The 27,787-nt window shown below is 42.8% G+C and overlaps 2 protein-coding genes across 3 annotated transcripts; one reads left to right on the plus strand and one right to left on the minus strand.

Moving 5' to 3' along the window:
* Positions 1-183: 183 nt before the first annotated feature.
* On the plus strand, positions 184-2,727 carry smim15 (small integral membrane protein 15). Of its 2 annotated transcripts, none has more exons than XM_088295213.1 (2): positions 184-290; positions 2,203-2,727. In XM_088295213.1, the coding sequence occupies exon 2, from the start codon at positions 2,207-2,209 to the stop codon at positions 2,423-2,425; it is 219 nt and encodes a 72-aa protein (XP_088151339.1). In that variant the 5' UTR covers positions 184-290; positions 2,203-2,206; the 3' UTR covers positions 2,426-2,727. The 2 variants fall into 2 exon arrangements, with proteins under 2 accessions (XP_088151339.1, XP_088151347.1); XM_088295221.1 differs by lacking the exon at positions 184-290 and adding an exon at positions 303-647.
* ndufaf2 (NADH:ubiquinone oxidoreductase complex assembly factor 2) lies at positions 1,921-27,752 on the minus strand. Its single transcript, XM_088295202.1, has 4 exons — positions 27,527-27,752; positions 9,760-9,849; positions 7,396-7,436; positions 1,921-4,257 (listed from the first exon to the last, which is right to left on the minus strand). The coding sequence occupies exons 1-4, from the start codon at positions 27,639-27,641 to the stop codon at positions 4,009-4,011; spliced, it is 495 nt and encodes a 164-aa protein (XP_088151328.1). The 5' UTR covers positions 27,642-27,752; the 3' UTR covers positions 1,921-4,008.
* Between the last annotated feature and the right edge of the window lie 35 nt (positions 27,753-27,787).

Genomic DNA, 27,787 nt, shown 5'->3' on the forward strand with positions numbered 1-27,787 from the left:
AATAATGAATAATTCATTTGTAGTAGCAGTCCAAGTTTTTCAATTATGGATTAGCTACGATATTATATCTATCTACAAGTCTGTCAAATATTGTTCTTATTCATTGCTACCGACCGTTAGGTTTTTACTGTGCATAACAAACATTTTGAATCTTTGGCTCATCATCATCGTAAAGAACTACAAATCCCAGTCAAATACGGCAATTACGTCACATCCTTCCCAGCCCCGCACCCGGAAACAGCAAAAGAAATTGAGAAGGGATAGAAATAAAAAGAAATCACAGCACATAGGTTAGTATCTGTCTCATTTGGCTCATCGCGTGCTTTGAAAATACAAGTTACCTTTAAAAATCCACATTCGTTCGCATGTTTGACATGTCGAGATTCTCGTCTTTGATCCAACTCGGGCCGTTATCCGGCTACTGGTTAGCTGATGATGCTAATCCTGTTCGAAAATGTCGCTCAAATCTCTCACGGAGGCCATCGAACTTCACGTATATTAATAACGACAGATGAATAGAAAGGAGTCGTGCTATTTCTGAGGACGTGTAGCTATTTTTTTCGTTCGTTTTGAATGATGAACAAGTAGCGAGCATCAGATTAGTAGTTATTCTAAAGGTGTGACGTTCATTTTACTCACTCATATCGGTGAGTATACGTTATTTACGTCTGTATTTGCTCGAGTTTATGCTATGGTGTCTGTAATTTAAGATGGTGAACTCTTAGGTAGTGTAGAAGTTAAACGTTTAGCTCGTGTGCCTCACATTTCAGAAGTACGGGGTTCGAAGCTGAGTTTTATTGTGTGAAGTGCCATGTACTTCCCGTGTGTGTTCGCTTTCGAACCACATTAAATAAATATGTTGAGGGTTCAAGGATTCAAATTTCAATGAGTGTGAACTGTGAATGGTTGTCATCGCAAATGTGCCTACAGTGTCCTGCCGTTCACCCAAAGCCACCTGGAATGGACTCCCAGCTCATCCTCGACCTAATTGATGATAATGATAACTAGAGATGGGCATGTCGACTCTGTGACGGATGAAAGCCCATTTTGGGGGAGAAGGACGAGAGGTTTTGAAAGGATGGATTAAATTAAGGCCGGAAGAGGGTTTTTGTGCAACCCCTTAAGTACAGCATGCATAGAATTCAAATATTTGCACTTGGGTCAGAATGTGAAGTCTTGTATAGGTGTTCTCTCACGTGCGCGGGATCCAGTGAGGAGCGGGCGAGCAAAAGAGAGGCTGTGTAAAGAAGCAATCGAGAGCCAAAATAAGCTTTTTAAGTTGTGTTTAATTTGAGCAAAGGGATAGGGAGTGTAAATAGCATTTAAAAAACATGTCAATTATATTTCTTCAATCTTTATTGTTTCATTATTTGTGAGTATGCTATGTAGTGTGCTGTTGTGTAATAATTTTAGTTTTAACAAGTGACTTCCAATACAAGGACGGACTCGCTTTAAAAGGATGAAGATGAAGGATGACTTTTTTTGTGAAAAAGGATAAAAGTGTGGCAAATTGGGGTAAAGTGCCTATCGATGATGATAACCCATGGAAAATTCACATTATCACAGTTTAAAACTAGTTACTAGGTGTTCAGTCATAGAGACGGCTGATAATCGGGGAGAAATGCTCAAGTGCTAAAGTCAATTATATAGATATTTTGGCACAAAACATAAAATAGTTTTCCTCTTATCAACTTGGATGGTAGCACTGATGAAAAAATATGGCAAGCATCGCCTCTGGAATTTGATGCTGTCAAAGACCCAAGTTTTGCGAACATAATGTTAACTGACAATACGAATATTTGCTAATTATAACTGAAAAAATACATGTTACCTGCTTTTTCCTTTTCAGATAAGAGAGAATTATGGAATGCCATAAGTCATTCTATGAGTCGACGCTCATCAATGTCAGTCAATTTTTTTTATCATGGCCATGGATTAGGAATTTTTTGCTCTTGCGAATGTATTTCCTCATTGTTGTTAATTCACGTTCCTCCACCTCGTTGCTGTTGCTATTTTCGACAGATATGTTTTTATATATAGGACATAAATGGGGAAAGCCACCATCAACACAGCGATATAGTGTGGGAACTGTATTTGTCTTTAATTATTTCCACCACTGTACAACTTAACACTCTATGGTGTAAAAACAACAATGTTTTCCCAACTGGTCATCCAAGAACTAATGCACTATTCTTCTCCCAGCACCATGATTGAGATGTTGCGAGCATGGGCCCAGTACATAGTGGAGTGGGCCGCCAAGGACCCCTACGGCTTCCTGACCAGCGTGTTGCTGGCGCTCACGCCCCTCTTCATCGCCTGTGCGCTGTTGTCGTGGAAACTGGCCAAGATGATTGAGGTGCGCGACAAGGAGCAGAAGAGGAGACTGCGGCGTCAGGAGAACTTGGCCAAGGTGAAGAGGAACTAGAAAGTCGGCTGTATGGAGGAGGAAGGCCCAACATCTGTTACCTCCACCACCAGCATAGACCCTCTAGGGTGGGCGCAAGGCACACTTGCCCCCGCCGGTCAATCAGCGCAGAGACGGACATTCCCGTCGGACTTTTCTCAGCAAGAGTCTGTTTGACATTTTTATACACAAGTTTACTTGTAAATATGTGTAGCTTTTGCGACACATTGCATTCCATTTTTAACATCACTGTTGTTCAATTGAAACAAAGCCTTTCTGTCCCGAACAGATTTATTTGTAACCAATAAAAAGTTTTCATGGTTGCCCTTTTTTTAAGTTGCTTAAAGGAAGAAGTACAGCGATACCTTGATTTAAGGGTTTAATTGATTCTGTGACTTAACTCAGTGAATATACTTTTATACCAAATTGCAATACATGAGATGTTTTGTAGGAGAAGGGAATCTGGAGCTGTGAAACTGCTCAGTCTAATTAGGATTGTTCCAAGGTCTGCTCTTTATCAAGACTTACTTTATTTAAATTCATATTTGCTTGAGGGGGGGGGGGCAAGCAGCACAGTGGGATGTCTGTCAACTGAACAGTTTAAAACAGAGGTCTTCAATCTGGTTTCTCGAGGGCCGCTTGTTTTCCATCCCAGATCAGGATGGTTATCCAGTTTCTCTAGACCTTGCTGATTTTCTGATCATTTGAATAAGGTGTGTTGCAACACGGAGTGAAAGAAAATATCGAGGAAACCTGCCCTCAAACAGGGTTGAAAACCGCTGGTTCAAAGGTTTTGGATTTGAATCTTTCCTCCGACCTCCCCGTGCGGTGCTTGCTTGGGTTTTGTCTGAGCTCTCTGGCTTCCCCCTGCATTCTAAAAAAAAAAATCCATGTTCCACTGGGGATGGGGGGGATTGGATGTAAATTTAAAAAAGTATGGTCATTGGTTGCATGCATTAAAATATTTCACCGACATGAATATTGTACAAGCTAAAGCCAGTCATGTTGGCGAAACAAGACTTTACCAGTGTCCAAACTTTTATGCTAACCCAACAAACTCATTTTCAGTGTAGGTTCATTGAAGATTGAATTGGCCACAAGTAGAAATGGTTATTTGCCTTTATGTACCTGATGATATATACAAGTGACCACCGTTTAGGACATTTGCATTAGAAAAAACAAACTAATGTGAGTATTCTTAAAATAGGTTTATAACTCAAAATGCGGTTGGTCAAGTTGACTTCAAACGTGGTCTTTAAGTGCTTTGGTGCTGCTGTTTTAGTAAGCAACAATAATTTGGCAAACTAATGCTTTCATGTGAACAATAATAACCAAGAGCATTTTATGTATCTTGACATTTTCTAATGCTTGTGTTAGCTTTACCAGCATCATAAGACACATTTTTGGATATATAACGATACCTCAAAAAGGATGAAACTAATATTCCTATATTTTATTGACACACCATTATTAAGCACACTCACCTGCTACCTCATTAGCAGCATAATCAAAGAGATCCAATACAAGAGCAGTATGAAAACAGTGGGCCATTCTATTGGATTATATTATTCGGCCAAGCGGTCTCAGTCCATGCCGCCATCTCTTTAGGCTTTCTGTTTGGGATTAGGCCGCCAGGAGCCCGGCTGGAAGGTGTTGGCGGTGCTGGTGGGCTCCTCACTGAGTTCCTGCTTGCCAAAGCTGGTGGCTGCCGCATGGCCCGCAGCCACAGTCCTGGATGGCGTTGCCACCAGGCCTTCCTCGTATTCCTTCGCTTTCAGGGCCAAGTCTTTCTCCTCCACCTCCCTGGCCTTCAGCTTGATCTGCTCCCTGAAGGCCTCGTTCTTCGCCAGCTCCTGCGTAAATGCACATGGACCATCATTTAGTGAATAGCTGACGCAAATTGGATTATTATTCAAAAATCCTGTGTTGGGGTGTGTGTGATACAATTTTAAAAACAACAGTTTTTCGCCAAAACATAAAGGCTACTTTACATGCTATAATATATTAAGTTCAAGTGCACTTGGGACTCTTAAAAGATGCCGTCTGATTTAAAGTCCCTGTGGACCCAATTTAAATATCTTCCAAATTGTTGTTAGCAATCGTCAAAAATCAAGTTATTGTCTCCGCTCTAAAATGCTATGACGAACATCTCTGTAGTCTGTACACATTCTGGATTATAGCAAAACTACTAATTTACATCTGAAATTCAGAGAAATTAAATACAAATAGATTCAAATAAATTCACTAACACGGTCATACGACAAAGTTCGGTATTTTCACATGAATTAACCTCACAAGGTCTTTATATCACACCAAGAAAGAGCATGAGGATGCGAGAGAAAATGAGATCTCTAGAGCGATAGTGAAAGAACGAAATAAATATGATAAATATATATAGAGAAAATGAGACATGACGAGCAAAAGGTAGACAAAGAAGAATAGTGAGAGAGAACAATGTGAAATACAGAGATTGACAGAGAAAAATATCCTTACTGCGCTTTTCCTTTTTTTGGGGGGGTACACAAAGCGGCATCTGCTCACATGTAGCAAAGAAAAAAGAGGCGACGCACAGTGGCACTGCCAGGAACCAATGCACATGAAGTAGGACATTTATTACAATGAGTGAAACGTCTAATTGTCCACGCTTGGAAAGGCCTGCTCAACTAACATTCCTGCTCTTAACCACCCCCCATCACTTGAGCCATGCCATAAAAAGGCCGAGCCGACCGGAGCTGCTGCTGCTGCGGCGCGCTGGCCTGGAAAAGCGAGCGGCGTGGCCAAAAAAGCGGCACTTTGGGGGGGGAGAATGGAGACAAACATACCAAGCTGCTTTTCCAGCCTGTTAATGACAGGATTTAATCCAATCAATTTATGTCGGACTTGGACTGGGAAGAGAGAGGGGTGACAGGGGGGTTTAGGGTAAATGTGTCGGGAGTGAAGCCTTGGTCGGTCCAGCTGTCGACGAGCGGACACAAGGCAAAGAAAATTGGAATAGAATGTTCTGGCATGGCAGTGGGTAGGGATGGCACAGGCCCGCTGGCAAGGCGAGACGATACAACGAGTGAGCGAGGGATTTCCTATATAGAGCCACATTTCGTTGCGGGGCCCAAACCGTTTCCAGCATTCTCGCGTTTAAAGAGCAATTAAAACCCAGAGAGAGTGACACTAGGGAGAGGAAGAAAGAAAAGGCCCATCCTTCAGCATTCCCATCTCGGAGTGAGCCAGAAATAAAACGGCCCAAAAAGCCCAAACGACACAGACAGGCCTTATGCTTTCAACATCAATCCAGCCACTTTCAATATAGCTTATTGTCATTGGGTCATGGGTGAGCTCCAGCCAATCACAGCTGACTTGGGTGAAAGGTGGGCTAAACCCTGGACGGGTCAACAGCCAATCGCAGGCCACATATGGACAACTATTCACACTCACAATGACACCTGCTAACAACAGATGGCAATAATGCTCACACTAGTGACTCAAGTAGAAGAACAGATACTCCGGTAAAAGTAAAAGTACCGATTCAACTTCTGCACTTTAGTACAGTAGAACCTCAATTCTGGTGTGTATTTATTATGAGACTTTATTACAGAACCAAAGCAATTTTTTTCCCCGTTACAATGAATGTGAATACAATTATTCAGTTCCAAACCCTCAAATAAATGACACCACAAACTAATTTAGGATGTTCAGCACGGCTGCTCATGAATTGGTGTCAATTCAAATGGCATTCAAATGAAGGTGTCCCAAAAGCTTTTTTCCAACATCATTTCAACTGACTAATAAAAATGCTAAATTAGCTATTGATAACTGAAAAAAAAACGCACCTTTCATGTGTATGTTTTTCCAGATTATATATTTTGAATGATAGAGACTCATTGTTTTTAAGATAGCACAAGACAAAGTATTTGCAACAAATCATTTTTGCAATTGAAAACATCTAAAAAAAAAAATTATCCTTTGCTTCACCTAACATGTTGACCGACCGCTGTTATTGGTGCTCTCTGGGTTTTGTCCGGGTACTCCTGTCCGGTTTCCTCCCACATTGCAAAGACATGCATGGCAGGTTAATTGAACACTCTAAATCAGGGGTGTCAAACTCATTTTAGTGGACGGGCCACATCGTATTTATGGTTTACCTCAGAGGGCTGATGTGAACCCATATAAATATATGATCACATTACGTTACCACATACAACACATTGATGGAAAGCCAGCCTTTTATTTTAAAAGGGGATGATTTGTAGCAAATAAATGGCAATATCAGTGTTGTTAAAAGTGAAGTAAATGTGATAGAAACAGGAAGTTGATGCACATGATTTGCCCTTCGCGGGCCACGTAAAACCGCAGGCCAGATCTGGCCCCCGGGCCTTGAGTTTGACACCAGCGCTCTAAATTGGTGTGAGTGTGAGTGCAGATGGTTGTTCGTCTTTGTGTGCCCTTTGCTGGCAACCAGTTCAGGGTGTACCCCGCCTTCTGCCCGAAGACAGCTGAGATCGGCTCCAGCCACCCCCGCGACCCTCGTGAGGAGAAGCGGCTTGAATTATGGATGGATGAAGTCAATCAATTAAGAAGACCTTGATTTTACCTCTCTTCACTTTTTTTTTTTTTTTTCTAACATCGGGCCACCACCCGCAGATGTTGAAAAAAGTAACACGCCTATTAAGAAAAACTAAAGTCCTAATATCTGTTTTCAAACATAGGGAGTAAAAGTAAAAAGTAAACCGAAAAATAAATATTCACGTTAAGTCGCCTCCAGATACCTGAAAACTCTACTTCAGTAGTCATGAGGTACTGTATTACCACTTGCTTTAACTAGGACATCGTGTTTATTTTAACGCTGCTCTCAAATGTTCCTCGTTAGAAAGCGAAAAGAGAGAAAACAAATCAAAAGCCTTTCGTTTCCCTTGAAAGCCCCCCTACCCCTCCCAAGAGTCCAAGCATCATCACAGCAGGGAGGCTGCTGCTGCTGGGAGGTAGCAGGGGAGACGTACCTCTACAGAGGGAGGCTCCTTCCGTCTACCTCGGATCCAAGCTGCAGGAATGAGGGGAAAAAACAGACAGATAGTGAGAACACCCACACAAACAAAACCTGCAGTCATATTTAAAAGCAGCAGCAGACTTTTCTTTTTGAAGGTATTGCAACTTTTTCTTGGTCAACTTGGTCTCATCCGGAGTTCTCGTGGGTCCAAGTTCAATCGGCCAAAGTGACTTAAAAGTCTGAGCTATCTTGTGCATTACAGCATATCTTGTAAAAACTCAATCCAGCAATGGATTAACTATTGAGTATGTGTTTTGCTTTTTCTTTGGCGCTTTTGGCAATCTTGCTATGTGTCTACAACAAAAGTCAAACAAGATTTCAAAGAGTTTGTAAGGTGCGTCAGAACATGATTGACTACCTCTGACTTTAACTGAAGACAATGAAAAAAACTTGGGGTTCATTTTACAGACTCATTGCTGATTGGGCAAGAGAGAGCACTATCTTCTTCTGGTAGGAAAATGTTGTGTTTAGTACATTTTTGATATATTTTTTTTAAATATGCTTTACTGATTTGGTTTACTTATTTGTTTTTATGATCAGGTAATTGCTGGTTTGTTTCATTTGCCGTTGTGTTTAGTTATTTGATGTCATGTTTTGCACTATCATGACTACCGCACGTTTGCCATTTTCTCATTCGCTCTGCCTTGGTCAAATGACTTGCAAGGCTTTCGTTTACTAGCGGCACGATTGGAGATCAGTATGTGTGACGTCATTAGTGATATTATCGGGGCCGATATTTGTCATTTTGACGGTTTTCGGCATCGGCCATTAACTTTCAAGGCCGATAAATTAAAAGCAGGTATATTTTGGCTCGCTGCAGCAGACTTGTCTCTTTCTCTCTGCTGTGCTGGTGGCCCTGCCTGCAGAACCAGATTGGCCCGCCCACTGCACCATCTGATTAGTTCCTTGTGCAGTGGGTAGCAGCCAATCAGCAGTAAGCTGCCTGTTTGCTTTTTCACCTCAAGTCAGTCACACTACGGGAGGCAACAGATTTTGCGGAAATGTTAATAATGTCCGTCTATTCCAAGTCACAACTAAAAGAAAACTATTTGCCGTAGTATACGTTAAAGAGATGTTTATTTTCATTGAACTATAAGACATGCAGCTGAGCCTGGGAGCTCTGTGTACTTTTTGACAGACTGTCAGATAACTAGATCTAAAAAAAGCATGTAAACAACTAAAGTTGTTTAATGAAAATGTGCTTAAAGGCATTTAAACGAAGTCATGTTTTGGAGTTTTTATTTTTTTTTCAAAATTTGCCCCCTTTTCAACAAAAGAATATCGGCTTCAAATATCGGTTAGCGGTCTCCATGACTACTAGTAATCGGTATTTGTATCAGCCCTGAAAAAAGCATATCGGTGTGTAACTAGACGTCATAGTGAAAAGGTCTATTGGAGAGATGCAATCTGCAAGAAAATGTTCCAGAAAAAGGTAAATAAATATCAAAAAACAGTAAATATATATTTGTCTGCATTATTGTTGTATTGCACTGGAGAGGGGAGCCCTCTAATCTCGTTGCACACTTGAGTACAATGACAATAAAGGGATTTCTAATTCTAAATCTAATCTAAGTATAGCTAGCATGTGTTCTTGCGCTGTTGTGCAAACGATCCGCTGTGTTTAGTAATAAAGTAGGACCAATCAGTGTCCTGGAACAGACTGTTTTGCATGTGAGCATTTCTACTCTATTTTGCTCAGTGAGCAGAGGAATGGGGAGCAAAGAAAACAGTTTGTCCAAGCAGTTGGATCAGAGTCCTGGAAGAGAATGGGTGGATCCACCCTGATCTGAATTTGAAAGCACACACACACTGTCATTTCCCATCAATACCTTTGTCCTTCTTTTTCCTCCTCTTTTCTGCCTCTGTCATATCTATCCTGGCATTTTTTTTTCTAAAGAAGCTCTATTTTGGCTGAGTTGGCTGCATAGCCTAGCAGGTTCAAGGAAGCCAAAGAGAGAGCGAGAATGAGAGAGAGATTCTCCAACTATTCCTCCAGCTAGCGCGGGGGATTCTGGGCCCTCTTTTATCCCTTTTCTTATTTGCATGCTGATGAAAATGCATGAGGGATGGGGCGAAGCGGGATGAGGGGTTTAAGGTGGATAAAGCCAGCCTGAGACAGAGGGAACCGTTTGTATCCACTTGTAAGGAACGCTATTTTACCGGCACGCTTGTATAACGCCGGCAGAAGTTGTCTTTGATTAAAAAAGAAAAAAACTTGCATTCCCAACCCCCATCTCGCAACGCAAGGGTGGAATTAAAAGCGGAAAGACATGAGCGAAGGCCTCTATTCGATGCTTAGAGAGGGACGGACACTCACCATCCCACTCGATCGGTATGCTCCCTTCCATATATTCGTACTCTGTGGGATTTGAGGCCTCCACCATCCTCTTGGCACGGACGAGTCTCCCTGGAACAAAAGGAGAGGGCACACGAGATGATGCAAAGCAGTACAAACAAACAACAATGACGAGTCGCACAGACACATATATACACACACAAGCCCCCTCCTTGCTCACACATAAATACATGGAGGAATGACAGCGCTGTGACAGGCCATGGATGATTACCTCGTGGCCCCCGGGCCCTTCTCCTCAGATCTCACTGAGTGGCTCCAAATCTGGGCTAAGCCTTTATGCAAATGAGGCTCCCTTTCACCCGACCAACCACGGGCCCCCTCCGACCGCCTTTCACCGACCAGCTCTACCAATGGCGGCGCTGCGGCTAACAATGCCCTCCAAAATCAACATCAAGCCGCGCAGGAGACAAAAGAGGTCAGATATCACAGGGAACAGTAGGGAAGGAGGGGGTAGGCACGAGCCGTGTGGAATATTAAGTGTTCCTGTTCCCTATCTGTGTACGGCACGAGGCTCGCCAGCAGCAAGGCCGCCACCAATTATTTTGGTGGAAATCTGCTGATTAGACAAGTTTGGCTGGCACACAATGACACAGAGATGGCGACGGAGGAGGAGGGCGGGTGGAGACTGAGAGAATGAAAGAAAACGACGGTGTGGCTTTATATGGCTTGCGAGTGCTTTGTTTCCATAGATTCCCCCTCACAGGTAGTCGCATGTCCGGCCGCCCCCCCCAGTGAGAAAGGATGGGCGGTAGGAGGTAAAAAGGAGGCAGTCATCGAAAGAGCGAGTGAGAGAGCTACAGAGTGATGATGCATGGTAAAACATGGCCAGGAGGAGAGAAATAGATGGGCAAAGAAAACAACACGCTCCAAAACACAGACAATCTGTCAGGATTCCATGAGCGCTCTGGCGGCAGCTGAGTGGACACGAACTGATGGCCTTAATGTTTGGATCGCTGTGGCGCAAGTATGAATGGACAAGGACACACAGAGACAAAAGCATTTTCACCAAGAGGTACCGTTTGGTACGCATTTGTTTGCTCTTACTTCACACGAGTGCAACCAAAAACCTGTGCGCCACACCGGGCCCTCCACGTCGTAGGCCTTGTTTAGGCTACCGGCCAAAATCCGATTTTGGGGCCAATCAAATTGAAACTGGACGGCTCTTTCGTTGTATGAAGAGACAAATTAAGCGTTCGTGATAGACAGATACACTTTTTCAGTGCCGATACGATGCCGATTATTAGTAGTCATGGAATCCGATAACCGATATTTGAAGCCGATATTTGTTGAAAGAAGGGGTAAACTCACACCTGTTCGACCTGATGCCCTCTGGCAGGCGCTACAGGTGCATCAAATCAAGGACCAATAGACTGAGAAACAGTTTCTTTCCAAGAGCCATCTCCATTCTAAACTCTCACACACACACACGACCACTCTTACCTTGCAGAACAGCAACGTGATGTGTTTTTATATATCCTATTCAGTATTATTTTCCATTGCACTAACTATTCTCTTATTTATCTAATTTTTATATTTAACTGAATTATTGTTGTATTGCACTGGAGAGGGGAGCTCTCTAATCTCGTTGCACACTTGAGTACAATGACAATAAATGGATTTCTGATTCTGATTCTAAAATGGTGTCAATATTTTGAAAATAAAAACTCAAAAACTAGATTTAGTTTAAATGCCTTTAAGGACATTTCTTAAACAATTTTAGTTATTTACAACACGTGAGAGTTTTTTTTTTTAGAGCTTAGAAAATAGAAAACTTAATTTTAAAAGTTTAATAAAAAGTCTTATAGTCCAATGAAAACAAACATTTCTTTAAAGTTTACAATGGCAAATAGTTTTCCATTAGTTGTGAGTTGTAGTAGACTGACGTTTATTACAATTTCGGCAAAGTCTGTTGCCTGACCTTCCTCCGCTCACAGGACCTCTTATGTCGTGTGTGTGGCTCGAGGTGAAAAAGCAGCAAGGGGGAGGTTACTGCTGATAGGCTGCTACCCACAGCACAAGGAACCAATCGGGTGGTGTTGTGGGCGGGCCAATCTGTTTCTGCAGGCAGGGCCACAAGCACAACACAGAGAGAGAAGTGTGCTGCAACGAGCCAAACTAAACCAGATTTTCATTTATCTGCCTTGAAAGTTAAAAAAAAGGCTGATGCCAATAATCAGCAAAATGCCAAATATCGGCCCCCATAATCGGTCTATTACTAATAAGCATCTTAGGTTGCGTTTAATTTCAGCACACTGATCAAGTGCAATCAAATAATTCACTGCCAGCCTAGTTAAATACTTGAATATACTTTTTGGCTTCTATATCCATCAATGGCAGTGAATGAGTTAATCTCTACAGTGTGAATATATATATATATATATATATATATATATATATATATATATGAGAGAGAGAGAGAGAGAGAACAAAAGTCGCTTCCGTGCGTATACATTTCTGTATTTATGTATTATGTGCTAGCTAGCACTTTATATGCTAGTCCATATAGTAATCAGGTCAGCTAATTAGGCTAGCATTGCTTTGGTTCTACTTTGGTTCCCAATAGTTTGTCACTAAAGGGCCTCATTGGTTCCACAGTGTCTTCCTGATACACCAAAAAAAATAAATAAAATAAAATAATGACAATAATCACAGGACAGATGCTGGGATCCTCGTGCACTCTAACATGAGATGTCTTCTGAGAAATTGTTTCCTAGAACATGCCCACCACCACGTCTCCACCTCCTACCCTCCCTGATTGCAGAACAAAAATAAGTGCCAGCAAACAAAAGGCTGCGGTCTCCAGGCGCGACGAGCAAATACATTTAACAGGTATGCTAATTATAAACAGAGCCCATCCGTATTTGCATTGGGTGTGGGTGGCAGCGGTACAGAAACGGTACAATTATGACACAGCCCCCACAAGCAACGTGTTTCGCTATAACTAATGCTGAACTAATTCGCTTACAGAGAAGCGAGTACCCCATCTATATCGCTTTCCTCGGCTCGGTTGCATTCTCCTGTTCCGACATGGTTCTCCTCTTGTCTTGTTACTTTTGCAGCATGACTAAACCCCCCTGCCCACCAAGGCATTTATCTACGGATTTGAATAACATACAGTATGTACATATATTTATGAAACACAGCTAGCTGATCCTCCCACCATATATACACACCGGAGGGAGGAGGAGGGGAGGTTCGAGAGCTAGACTGGTGCACTGCTGGTAACCTCACATTTAGGACAGCTGCACAAAAGCACGCGTGGACCGTGGTTACACAACCGATACTGTAAATCATGCAAGGAAGGGCACCAATTGTTGAAATTAACAAAATGCATCACTATGGCTGTTACTCAAAGTTGGGAGGTTACACACAAATAACCGGAATGCTCAGTGTGAACATTTGGAGAAGAGTGTAAGGTACAAGGTGCAGTTCCAGCAGCTGCATGACCTCTGCTCGAATTGCTGTAGTATTTCATTTGGAATTTTTTTCCAACTCATATATTGAATTAGAAATTCTGTGCTCCTTTCTTTGTATAATTTATAATTTATTATAATTTCATTTTCTGACATTTACTTATGAGTATAATGCATGATGTGACCAAGTGTTACATGTCATCGGTTTTGGAATTGGCACAATAACTGGAGATATGTTATTTGGTGTGTGGCAGATCAGAGGCATGGAGATGAGGTTGATTAATTTAATTTCTTCACCCTACAGAAATTGTGATTAAAGACCATGACAAAAAATTTGAAATATTAGGGCTAGCAAAACTGATGCGAAATTAAACTAATCTTAACTCATTCACGACCAGCCCAGTTAAAAAAAAAAAAAAGGATTTTGACGTATTTATCCGTCAACGGTATTGAATGAGTTTTAAGCAACACTTAGGGAAGCCTAAATATACGTCTAAATTTGGGTAAGTTTGTCTGCCTCATCAACGGCACGAAAGTTGCAAAAACGAGTTTGCGATTGTAACTTGTCCAAACGACCTAATTTCTTACAGAAGTTTGACGAGTGTAAAACAATTTGGCGCAAGCAAGCTTGTTCCCTTTTGGTTACATTTAACAAAATCAGCAATAAGTAATGTCGCTTGTAGATGTGAGAATTTACACTCGTAGCCACCAATTACGTAGTTGCATGAACTCATCATTTTAGCTTGCACATGCCAATAAATAATGATGTAAATGCAAATTTTCTTCACGATATTACGTTCTATAGGCCCCCACGAATATTAACATGGGATTGTGGAATACGAATTAAGTAGCAAAATCCACCTTCATCTGTTGTGAAATACGCTATAAAAATGAGTTTGTATTGTAGTGTATTGTATTGTTTTTGGCCATTTCAGGGGGCGGCCATTTTGTCAACTCTGTCAACTGAAAATGACATCACAGTTGCTGAAGGCTTAGCTAACGACCAATCATGGCTCGGCTTCAGAAAACATTTGAGCTGCGATAGGTCCTTACATGAGCCCTGAGCAACTGTGATGTCATTTTCAGTCGACAGCTTTGATAAGTAGCGTGCTTAATGTTAATAATCTGTTATAAATGTCAAGGCTAGAGCTAATATACTTGCAATTTTTTTGCTCGAAAAACAAAAAAATAATCCTAACATAAAACATCTGAGATTTTTGAGTTGCACAATATGAAAAACGGAACGGAAAAACGAGAGTGTCACAAAAAGCAATTGGCACTGATTTGGCGACTTTGTCCGTTTAGCATAAGTATATATAATAGCATATAACATACATACTCATCATGACCATTAGGATGCACCCTTTTTTTCAGGGACATTCCTAGTATTGCAGCACTGCATTTTATTAAAACGTAATAAAAGAGAATGTAATTGAATACATTAGTTTCACAAAGACTAATTAAAACACAACAAGGAGAAGCCGGAAGTCACAACAACAACAATGCACATAAAGTTGTGCGCCTTTAGGTGCTTCTAAGTATTTTCCTTTGTAGTCGTGTTTGACTGTTTGTGCGGTTCAGTCAAAGGCTAAAAGGGCATCTGAGACTTTTACTCCCCCCCCCCCCCCCCACCTCACTTGGGCGGTGCCATATCAGAAGATCAAAGACACTTGTAAGATTTGCCACTATTACGTCAAGGTACCGCTGTAATGAAATATCCACAAAGAAATACAGGTTTTTAAAAAAAGACTTTTTGCTTGGCACGTTATTGGACAATAAATGTGCCTTTTCTAACAAAAAATAAGAGTGTTGTTGTATGGCTACTGTGCTATATGCCTGAATTGCAGACTACCATTATAGGGTGACTTTGACCTGTCGTCACTGAATTGGTATGAAGGCCATAAAACCAAAGGACAAGCGGAGAAAGTGTGTAAGCGTTCACGGTGTTGTTGTGCGGATTTCCATTAAGACTTTAATAGCTTGCATGTGAATCACATTAAAATGCTGGTTGATGAAAACCCAACATTTCCTGTACTTAAACTTTAATTATAAAAGCTTTTAAAACAATCTAATGGAGGGCTCTTATTGAAAATGAGATCAATGTAATAATATAAGAGATATTGATTGCTCTATATAATATAGTTCTATTAGTGAATTGCATTACGATTACATCTCATTACGGGAGTAGATCGTCCTGCCCGCTTTAAACCCGACCAGTTGACGGTCACCCCACGTTTTGTTTTGTTTTTTTCCCCTTTCACCCAATAACCCCTTTGTGGTCTAAGTGCTTGTTTATGTGTGAGTAAAAAAAAAAGCATTGCATATGCATTTTCTTTGTCCATTCATATATTAGTGGGTCTCTTCTCATTTAAAAAAAATAAAAAAATAAGTAAGACAACGTGACGTGGCGGTTATGGTTAAATTCTGAATCTTGAAAAGACTTGTAGGTTGTGTGAAGATTTTGTAATTGGGAAGTGCAGTTTGGTGTGTGGTTTTTCATCCGTTCGTATTTAGCTCAGTGATACTGAACTGGTGGGTCACGGACAGGTATTAAATATTTGCACGGGTTTGTCAGGTTACAATGAGACAGGCATATGGCATTTTTTGGTCTAATAGAGGATGATTTAATGTTAGGGTTAGAGTTACTTGGTGGCTCTAACAGCAAAGATTTTTATATGCACTAAAAAGAAGAGTATTGACCTAAAGGGAGCTACACACACCTCTCACTTGTGACTGCACAAACAAGTAGCCACATAGCTGCAGATGAGTCCAATTATAATAAACTAGCCAGTCTTAATGCATGAATAATGAATCAGTGGAATTTAGCTTATCTGCTGTTGAGAAATAACTTGACGTGCAAGAGAAAAATTGAAAGCAATTTTTAAATCAGCATGCCAATTTAAGTTTAAATCAGCATAAATATCTAACTCAACATATTTTTTTCTCAAATAGTTTTTCAGTGTAATTGATTAGTCTGTCGATTATTTTGTAATCCAAAGTAAAAGCAGATGTTTACAAATGTATGCAATGCGAGGATAATTAGTATGCTTTCATGGAGGACGCCAGAAATTTGAGAATATTTACTTTAATTGGACTGAAATTTTAAGGGCTTGGACTATATCAAATTAAATGTTTCTAAATTATTAATAAAATCTCAAAAATAATGAGCAATTATTTGATAATGAGTTGTCAATGAATAAATGTTGCACCACAAGACTCAACCCAACATTTTACAACATTCACACACTGTGCGTTGAAATCATAACCTTATTTAAAAAATTACGCAAAAGAAAGGCACCTCCAAAAGGAGTCCTAATAACGGTCGGTTTACAAAAGATCATTTAGAAATAAAAATGCTTTCGGTCACTTATTTTCATAACAATAGCAAAAAATGTGACTCCGAGTGCATGGGGGGTATTTTATAAACATTGTTGTCTGTACGCTGCACTCTTCAGGAATGCGGCAAAACAAAAGCTTTTATTTTGACTGAATCACAGAATCACTAAATGTCATAATTTTGCATCATGCACTTTTTTTTTTATATGACCTCGTCAACATAGCACGGATATCCTTTTAAACTCCTCCATCCATCAATTTTCTGTTGCGCTTGGCTTCAGGTGAGCTTGAGCCGACCCAAACTGACTTTGGATGACAAGCAGGGTACACAGGGTAGTCGCCAGCCAATCACAGGGGCAGTTTAAAAGCAGTTCAACTCATTTTATGGAGCTTGCGTTTTTTTCATTCCCATCTATCAATGTAGGAAATGAAAATCCATCCATTTTGCCTGGCATAAAGTTAGATGATAATCGTCATTGTTTTTCTTTAGTTGCTACGCCTTCCCTGAAGTCCTCTGGTGCCCCCCAGAGGGAGGAAAACCTCCAGTTTCTAGTTGATTGATTGCATTGAACAATAATGACTGACTCGATGCGTTTTTTTCCTGGTCATTGAGTCACACTGGGAGAGTTGAGTGCACCCTTCCCCCTCGCGGAGAGAAAGGTGAGAGAGGCATGAAGGGTGTTAGCAGCTCTTGATCTCAGCGGGACCCTTGTGACAGCTCTGCCTCCTCATCACTCACGAGGGAGAACCTACTTACCAATATGCACGCACATGCGTAAATGCACACACATAGGCTGGGGAACAGGCAGATTAACCTGAGGGACAGGAGTGAGGGCGCTGCCTCTCACCGTGAAGGACAAACAGCAGCATTGCGTCGGAGAGCGAAAGAGGGGACGGTGAGGTGTGGGCTGGGGAGGGGCTACAGCAGCTGTAGGAATGAAATCCCGCTGCATTAATATTCATGAGCCATCTCACCTGTCTGAGTGCAACTCATCTGTGAGCCTGCAGGTGGGGGTGGGGAGGGAGGAAGGGAGGAGACTTAGAGGTGGGGCGGTGAAGTAGGCGAGATGGGGGGTTGCTGTGGCATCAGTGCGGCGTGCCAATAGAGCGACAAGCACGCCTTCGCTAGAATAAGACGCCGCGTGTGTGCTCAGAGGGGGGCTGCTCTTTGAACCCCGGATACACCCTGCTAAACTCTATCACCTGCGCCAACTCACACACACTCTCGCACGCACACACACACAACCCTCAACTTGACACATCATCTCCCAGGTGACTCCCGCCAGGGGCGACCTAAGAGTATTTTTTTTCACCTCTGCAATGCCGTGGCGGGCGTCCCTAGACTCACTCTTTTGATGACTCCCGCAGATGTCAGCGAAGGGGAAAACAACCCGACTGGAAACATCTGGAGAGAAACTGATAAACAAATCATCTCTCTCCGACGGGTGGATCAACGCCTCGCTGGAGATGCACCTGACTCACAGCGGGGTAAGAAGTGGAGAAGCAGGTAGACATTTTCAGAGCGCAACTCCCTTGAATAACACAGATGCTTTTAGGCTAGGCATCGCACAAAAGCATATTTTGAACGCAACTGCATGTGCGGACACAAAGATGAAGCAGCAGAACCAACGAAGAAGTGCGCGCTTGTTCGTGTGGCATACGCACGCCGAACAAAAGTGTGGCTTAGCTTTGTTCAAATAAATGACGTGTCGCCTCAGTGCAACTCTTGCAACAAGATATTATTGTGCAAACTAACACCTGCATGAATACATGGAGTAGAAGTCAAGGAGTTTTATAGTTCCATGTCTTGGACGTACAAGCTGCAAAGCTCAGCATCGCCATTGAGTTACAATCCAATATTATCGTTTGTTATCGTTTGCCCATTACTCTCAAAATGGACAAATGACAAAAATTGCCTCTGACGTAAGACAGCAGTGTGCGTTCAAGCGTGGCTGAATTTCCTTATTCTGGCATCACGCAACCCGCGCCTCCCACCTGCTACCATTACAAGAGAGGGGGCAATACCCTATAACACTAACCGTGCATACTTATTTGCATTGGGCACGTTCATGGAGAAGAAGAATGAGACGAAGAAGGAGTCGAATAAGACCATAATAAGGTCAATCGATTTGAATAGTGAATTAGCCAGCTACTGATGTTTAAATAAAACTCTGCTGTTAGCATCTCTCCGGTGGCGGCATCTTGCACGGACGGCGAAGGGAGACGACAATTTTTCTGAACATGGGCCAAGGCCGGAAAAGTACCTAGGTCGCGGCCGGAGGGCGGGGGACTGACCGGCAAAAAAGGGTTAAGTGCCGAGCTCTGCTTTTAAGTATGCTACACTTACGTTGAGGGCTAATGGAACTATTATCAATGACGGGGTGTAGCGTCTTGTGTAAATAACAATGTATGAATCCATTATTGACTCCAATGGAAAAAACGCCATCTTGAAGAAGCTCATCCATATGCCTGGACTGAGTCTCGAGTTGATTTCATTCTGAGGGAATGGGCAGCAATGGGCGCATGCTAATGGACAGCCTTATGAAGATGGAGTGATCCGATAAGCACCAGTGATACCAGGCAAACCAGGTAGCAATCCTGACTCTCTTGCCTCCGATCTCTAATCTAACTGGGGGAGTGGAGGAGGGATGTGTGAGGCCTGTAACCATGGTTACCTATTAGCTGTGAGCCGCGTGACGCAGAGAGAGGTTTAAAAGGAAAAGGCCAGCCGTTGTTGTTTTGCATCCGCTGTGGTGAGAGGAGGAGCTTAGGTGTAAAGTAGGCCTGCTGCCGCTCTTACTTTATTTTTTTTCCCATACTTTTAAATTCAGCCCTCATTCTGTTTGTCCCTGCCGCCGCTGAAGCCTCAGCGGCTTCAGCGAGTCGCAGCAGCAGAAAGCAGAATAATTCATATAGAAGTAAAGAAAAGAATGCTGATTTCCCCTGAGTGTCACTTTTAACTAAACGCAGGCACGCTTTTTTTTTTACGGTACCCCGGCTTGCTTAAGACCACCAGTCCTCTTGAAGTCCCCTCAGTGGAGGGAAAAAGATTGTGGTGAGCCAGGAAGTCAGTGTCCTTTTGAATAACCACACCCCCACCCCGACCCCTTATGTCTGTGATGTCCATACACCGAGCTGTCCACCCCTTTCCATTCACCTCCATCACGCTCACACAACCTCCTTCCTCTCCTTCCATTGCACCTCCAGACCCCCCGCCTCCATTAACCTGCCTCCACCTTCTCCCGTCTGCTCCATCCACACACTCATTTCACCCTCTTTCTGTCAAAAAGCCTCCTTTCACTTTCACTCTCACCATTCTTCCCCTCCATCCCATCCGCTCTGTAATTTCACCCTGGATGTCAGCATCCCCCTTGTTCTTTGTCACTTCCTTTTTTTTTTTTTATATACACTATCCTTCTCTTTCCTCCACACTGGGCCTCATCACTCCCTATTCCTCTATGCCTGTCTGCTTCATTAAAATATTCAGACTAAGCGGCGAAGGGCTGTCTCCTTGTGTGCCAGTCGGGACCTTTCATGACAGGAAGCCCCCTCGGGTGGCGCAACATCTTGCCGGCCCATCTGAGATCGGAGTGCCTTTGTCGGTGAATCACATCAGTGCTTCATTGTGATTATTTTTTATTTGGATTGAAACTGCTGGAAAAAATATTCATCGAGCAGAGCTGGCCTGGCATTTGGTACCTGGACCTTCAGTGAGGAATCAGATTACTCGACTTAATCCATCTTCCTCGTTTTTTTGTTGTTTTTTTTTTTAATATGAGAGAGCCCACACATTGTGAGGAAAAAGTTTAATATAAGACCGTGTGGTGGTATCTCTACTTGAGATAATCTACTTGTGGTGTACTCAAGTAGAGACACCATACTGCGCACACGAGCAGATCACCACTAACAATTGCGAGTGTCTGCCCCCAACCAGTCATCTGTCGTAGTAACATTGACTGACCTTTGGGAGGCAGTATGGCACCACACGGCATCTCGACTACTGTAACCTTAATCGCACTAGAAACTTAAGAGAGAGAGACTAAGCTAACTGCTAACTACATTTCAGTTGCAAACTCTTCATATCATTATCACTGCATTGAATGATTTGACGTGATACAAACACTCAACACAACAAATTGCTCCTATATTCGTGCCTGGTAACAACGCAAGATGCGGGTCGCTTCATAATAAGCTATTGTTCTGTTGCACGTCAAAATCACCAAGTATGTGACCCAGCCCAACTCCATGTTTTCTGCCCATGTATTTGCCATCCTAAATATTGAACAGGTTTAAAATTGCAGATTATCAAATAGACCGACACTCAACAAACCCTTCACCACAGAATAATCACTGTCACTGAGGATCATTTTTCAGACATCCAATAATAAGGTCTTTTATCTGCATCAGAGTCGTATACCCCACTTTAGAGCACAGGTGTACCTAATGAAGTGACTAGTGCAAGTGCGCGCGTACTCAAGTTTAAGGCAAATACTGGAAGTTTGAACTGTGGTGACATTGGCGGCTTCGCCCTACTTACAATTCTCTCCCACTGGAATTTGTCGCCTTTTATCTCAGCTTGAGCATCCATCTTTCCAAATGCCTTTTTAATTTAGTAGTTAAGCCACTCCATGATGCTGCATCTCACACACACAACACTCACACACACACACACGTGCCTACACTTGGCAACCGGCGGCGTGCAAGATGAGCCAAACACACTCGCGTCTCTATAACGATTAAACAACCTTCATTTAAACCTTGTGCACCGCAAAGCTGCTGATCAATTAGCGTGATTTACTGTCGCGACTCTGGACATCGCCAATGCACGATTAAACGGCACCTTGATGTCCTACTGTAGGATAGACCTTCCTTCATGGCACCCGGGGGACGACTTGTGGCAAAATAAACAGCCATTTGGACCGGCGTCTCCCTCCGCTGCAACTCTTTCCATGAAAATAAGCGGCTTGAATCAACGCTCTGATGACACGCGGCCATCTGTTGTTGTGTTAAGTGTGTTAGGGCATGAAGCGGGGAGGGAGGGGAAAAAAAAACACACACACACGATCACTGATTCCTTTTAAATACAAAGCCGATACAAATGCACACCTCCCTCGCAGTCCCGAGAGTCGGCCATCCTGAAATAGCCAAGTCCAGGCCTTCTCAGTTTGGACTTCATAGGAGAGAGCTGGCTGATCAAATAAATAATAGACAAAAGGCAAAGGGATGGTGATGGTGCGCCGTTTCCCTGACACAGCGTGGCGCACCTCTGAGGAACCTCTGAATCGCTTCCATTCTCCGCACACAGGGAGAGGGGAGCAATAGATTAAAACTGCATGGCAGACACTACTAAAAATGAAAAGGGCTAAAAATACTCCCCTTTTCAGGCTGACATGAAAGGAAACTGCCTTTCCTCTGTCCGGTATTGAGCAGCCATTGATTCCCCGAGACAAAAGGCTACACCTCCTCAAAGAGGTAAGAAAAATAGCAATCATACAGGCAATTATTTTCAAATGCGCCTGCAGCGGCCGATAATGTCAGCGCGCCTCTTTTCTTCCTAAATAAAAAGGGGGCGACGGCAGGCGTCGGGAGCTGCAGGCGTGCCGCCGAACGAAGGCTCGTTCGTCTTCGGCTTTCATCTGGTTAGCATGACACGCCGCCCCATGCGGTGTAAGGCAGAGCCGGTCGGGCCTGGGGAGCGCACAAAAGCAGGGGAGAGAGTGGAATGAATATTGATTCCATATTCATGTGGATGGAGCTAAAAACAAGGCTCGGGAAGACCAGTGGATGGACAGCCAGTGGCCATAGACAACCATCAGCGGGGAACCGTCAACCGGCAATATGGCGGCAGTGGGCATCTACAGTTGCACCCTCTCCAGGCACGCACTTCACACTGAAGCCTGTTCGTTTTGATGTGAGGCACTGGAAGGAGGGAGGGAGGGAGAAAAACAAAGTCCACTGCTGAGCCCAACCCACTCCACCATACTGAAGTACTCTTCTGTACTGAATCGCAATCTTCACTGGCAAGGCTTCAAAGGGGGGGAAAGTCAAGAGGCGGCAACAAAAGGGGAACGGGGGCCAACGGGAGGACGGACTCACTGGAGGAAAATAAAGAGGTCTGCGCAAAGACATGGCGGAACTCAGACTGGACATAAGCACAAACAAAAGTCGAAGAGCACACATCATCCGTGGCCCAATGATCCACAAGATGTCCATCTGACTGCTTTGATTGCAAAATCAGAAGGTGTCACGCCACTGTAGGTTGTCGTGACGCAAACCACTTTGGAGTATATGCATGACAACATATTCAGCATTTCCAGTGGAAAGGTGTGGACGCTTACGTATTTCCGGTCCACACTTTTTTTTAAGCTACTTTGAAGCCATCTGGAGGAGAGATAATCTAAATGTGTGATATTGTGGGCTTGCATAATAAGTATATTCTGGTGCTTTCCAAGGTGGAATTGTCATCAAGTTTTGACTTTTTAAAGAAGAAGCAAAAGCCCCTCCTGCCAACTCGGGGGTGAGCTGGCTGTTCTGTTCATTGAGTCGACGCAGCGTTTTAAATTTAATACGTTTACCAGTGAGCCGCTACTACTAAGGGGATGGACAGTTTCTACGTTTGCCAAGACAATTTCAACATGCAACAAAGAATGGGTGACGTTTCAAGATCCATCTCTCTCTCTCTCTCTCTCTCGCTGCGTCCCCGCTCAGCACTGCCGTCTGCCGTTCCTTTCACGAAGCTACGGTCGCAAGGCTCAAGAAGCCGTGTCAAACTCCAGTCCTCGAGGGCCGGTGTCCTGCATGTTTTCCATCTCTCCCAGCTGCAACCCACCTGATTCAAATGAGCAGGATACTTATCAGGCTTCTTCAGAGCTTGCTGATGAGCTGATCATTTGAATCAGGTGGGTTGCAGCCGGGAGAGATTGAAAGCATGCAGGAAAGCGGCCCTCCAGGACTGGATCTTGACACCCCTGGAACTGACAAAAAGTCTTTCTATTCTTTTTTTTTTTATTATTCTTTCTGTACAGCCCATTGTTGCAGTTGTGGTACATTTGTGGTCTATAAACAGATTTGTGTTGAGCCTCTCCAAAAACACGTGCAAGTCTACGTACACGCGGACCTGCTTGAACTGTAAAGCTGCGAATGGGTCATTAAATCAGATAGAGATGCTTTGATCGCTTCTCTGCCACTAGGATAACTGGAGCAATTAGAAAGGTAATATCTCCTTTACAATAGCTTGACATCAATCCAGCAGACAGCGAGTATATTGTCAAGTGTTTGATGCTGGCGGCTGAAAGTTAGCATAATGTCATACCACAAAAGCAGCAATGTTATTTTTTGTTTTTTATAAACGTGTATGACAAACACTTGTCGACCATAAATCTAAAACTAAATGACAAACAGTAACGGCTGCTTGTAACAGCGTGTCTTATTGTGCCACTTGATGACAGTCTAACAACACTGCGAAAACTAGTGCACCACTTTTTTCACTGGCAAACCAAATTCGGATTTTATGGGTGATGTAAACCAACGCTAGTCGTCATTCCTCACGTCGCTGAAACATTTGTGGATACATGGCAAGAAAATTAAATTGAAAAAACATGAACAGTTTTCATGTTCAGGCATTTTTGAAGGACCAGCAAAGAAACAAATAAAAACATCCATTGATTATCTGAAAAGGATTCAAACTATCTTGCGCCGTTAGCGTCACTTCAACGAGCCTGGCTGTATGCCATATTCCAGCAAGTGGTACAACTGTAACGGCACAATGTCCTAAAACTTCTATGATGAATGAAGGGGGGCAAATTTTAATTAACAAAGGCCGGAGGTTGATTTTAGTCCGTCTCACGAATCGGCCCTTGTGTGCCTAAACCTACTCATGAAATGGGCATACGACAAAAATTGCCTCTGAACGTGTAAACAGCGCCGATACCAACTGTTTGTGCATGAAGAGACGTGAGACAGCCGGAACAGGGTTGGGGGCCGACAATTTGTACGAATAAGGCCGGAGGGTCGAGGCCGGAACGGTACAGAGATCGCAGCCGGAGGTCGGGGGACTGACCGACAAAAAAGGTTCAAGTGCCCAGCTCTGCTCAACAGTCTCCATTTTGCTGCAGTGCCACAGTGTCTCTTGAATTAAATATGTCAACTACTAATCATGGGCAACAGTCACATGCAGATACCCGACTTCTCAAATGTTGTGTTTTATTTGTCATTCTGATTGATGTGTTCAGTCTTATGTGGTGGTCACATACTCAAGCTGTACTTTTTTGAAGTGGAATATTGGTTGGGGAAACACTTTTCACCAGCACACAATCTCTGGGCTTTGGTAACCCCAATATGAGCGGACTTTAAGGACAAAAAGTGACTGACTAGCTCAATAGTGCAAAAGTGATTCAATAGTATTGATTTGGGATTTATTTAAAAATAAGATTTGTTGGTACCATGAGTGACAGTTTTTACGTAGTTCTTCTCAATAAATGTCCAATATACATCATCAAAACATAACCTCATGCTTTTTGCACTTGGCTGTGGTATAAATAAGGCGGCTCTGTCCTTTTAGTCCCCTCTCGGAACAACTATTAAAGTCTTCATACATAGTTTACCACACGCAAGATTGCTTACGCCCCAGTTTTCTAAAGTTAACAGTCCGAGAGAGGTAGAAAATGGGAGCAGCAAAGCATGGATAAAGGTAGGAGGATGGACCACGAGCACTGGGGGATGAACAAATGAATAGAAAGAAGTAGGTAGAGCGGAGAAAGCTCTCACTCACCCTGCCTGAACCGACCGCTGCTATGCGGCAGAGAAAAAAGCCCCGCGGTCCAAGCCTCAAGGCCCTCAGCCCACGCTTGGCCTATCAGTTTAAGATCAAAAAGAGCTCGCTTTAGCAAGACATATGGGCTGAATAATGCATCTGCTTTTATTTCCACCAGCCCGGACGGGGCAGAGTGGAAAAAAAAAAGAGGATGACATAAATATAGGCGTATATATTGCAGTTTTTAGCAATGCACTGGTGTGCTCGCATGTGTGCGTGCGCTTGGCGGCCGGCATTCTGTGTTCTCCACCAGGCCGGCGGTGTCAGTCATTGAGATTGGCCAGTCAAATGGTGGCCCGTAGCGTGATGGGAAATGGGCTTGTGTGATGTCTCATTTGAATAGTCTGACAGCCCGCAGCCTTGTAATGAATTATAAATATGAGGTGGGCGCAAGTTTCCCCATCAAACTGCAAAGAAAAAGGTGAAGCGCAAAGTCAAGTTCAGTCAGAATGAAACCATGCATGCAAACCTGCTGGAGGCTCGCCTCGCGCTCCCCAGACAAAGACATAATTTCACAGAATAGTTAATTATTACAGACAGGATATCATCTATTGAATCAGGATATTCTCCATATTGTCTCATGATGACATAAAAAACAATTCTGTACTAAATCATTCATCCATTTTCTTATCTTCATTTTGGTCACTGCAAAATACCCCAGCTGACATTGAGCAAAAGGCGGGGTACACCCTGGACTGACTGCCAACTAATCGCAACTGTACTAAATCAGTCATTTAAAATTTGGAATAGTTGTTTGCATTTGCCTCTTTCACACAGAAATCCTGCTGCATCACAGCTGTGCAGAGAATTCAGCAAAACCTTGTCTAATGGAACGTATGACGTGACTTGAAACAATTCGACCATCCGTTATCCACACCGCTTATCCTCACAAGGGTCGCGGGCATGCTGGAGCCTATCCCAGCCATGTTAGGGCAGTCGGCGGGGTACACCTCAAATTGTTTGCCAACCAATAGCAGGCCACCCACAGACAAACAAACTTGAAGGCGGAAAAGGTCATCAGAGAGTCAGTGGAAAAGGCGTTTCTCAGACATCTCAAGGTTAATAAAATCCTCACAAGGTAACTAAAATCCTCAGAAGGTAGAAAAATTGCCAGGTTGACTTCGTGCCTCCATTTTGGGCTGATACACAACAGGCAATGAAGGTGTAAAATGAGGGGCTTATGCAGACCAGTGAACAGTGTTTAAACCTGCAGAGTGACAGACCAAAAAATGTAAATTTAAAAAAAAAAAAAAAGTAATTTCCACCCAGGTCACTACTAACAGAGACGACTCACTGATGATGGAGGCAATCAATTCCTCTCACACCTTGCTGTAATTTTTAGTATTTTATCTTTTAAATTACCTGTCAATTGACAAATATGACATACCAGAAATTAATTGTTTTACCCAGCATTGGGCGCAACTCGGCCTCTTGGCTCTTGTTTATAAAACACCAACTAAATATACTGTTTGTAGTTTGACAATAATTACCTCATCCGAACAATCCATCTATTTGCTGTCCTTCAAAACTGAATAAAAGTAATTCGAGATGTCAAAGCTGCATTTTTTTTTTAAAAAGATCCCCCCCCACACACACAGATCAGCGGTATATTGCAGTAAACAGGTCAAACTAACCAGCCCCGAACTAGTTTAAAATAAAGCGTTGCGTCTACGTTGAGTAATTATATCGGCCTCTGAAATGGTAATCACCGAATACCTTTGTCTCTTAAGTGTTGTTTTTCCTTTCTTATTTAAGTTTTATTTTACTAAATTAGTTGTACATGACAACAAAAGTTGCACATTATTGAAACTAGAAGGTAAATAATGTTATTGAGCCTCGTACCCCACCTAGCAGTAAACCTGGGGTACTACAGAGGTGAAAGTGCTATCAGACCAAACGTGCATGCACAAAACTGATTTCTTGCAAAATCCAATACACAGATGACAACTCGCTGGTTTTAATGTCAGTTGGACTACGGTAAACAGACACATGAAATCATTAAGACCAACGTAGATCATGCATAACAGACTTAATAGCCTAAAGGGAAACAAAACCATGTGAAGGCAAATGTGTACGAATTGGCGCTGCTTAAAGACGTAATTTACTTACTTGCTACTCTAAAAAACACGAAGACAAGCACAATTTAGCACGCCACAACATTGCTTACCTGTCCATGTCTTCTGTTCGGGTACAATGTAATATTTATTCCCCAGATGGTCTGTACCGACGTGCTCCCGTACCACGCCAAACGTCCTCCGTAAAGCGCCGACAATTCTATTCATATTTACAGGAAAACAATAAGGATTTGATTGTGTTCTGTGCACCCTAATCAACCTCTTTGCACTTCACTCGGGTTGTTTATGCATTGCTTCCTGTAGGCGGAGAAATAGTGAATAAACTATTATCTGATTGGCTAACTGTCTTCAAC

This window comes from Idiotropiscis lumnitzeri, chromosome 1, assembly GCF_059441095.1.
Source record: "Idiotropiscis lumnitzeri isolate Australia: NSW breed Sydney's pygmy pipehorse chromosome 1, RoL_Ilum_1.0, whole genome shotgun sequence".
Classification (NCBI taxonomy): domain Eukaryota; kingdom Metazoa; phylum Chordata; class Actinopteri; order Syngnathiformes; family Syngnathidae; genus Idiotropiscis; species Idiotropiscis lumnitzeri.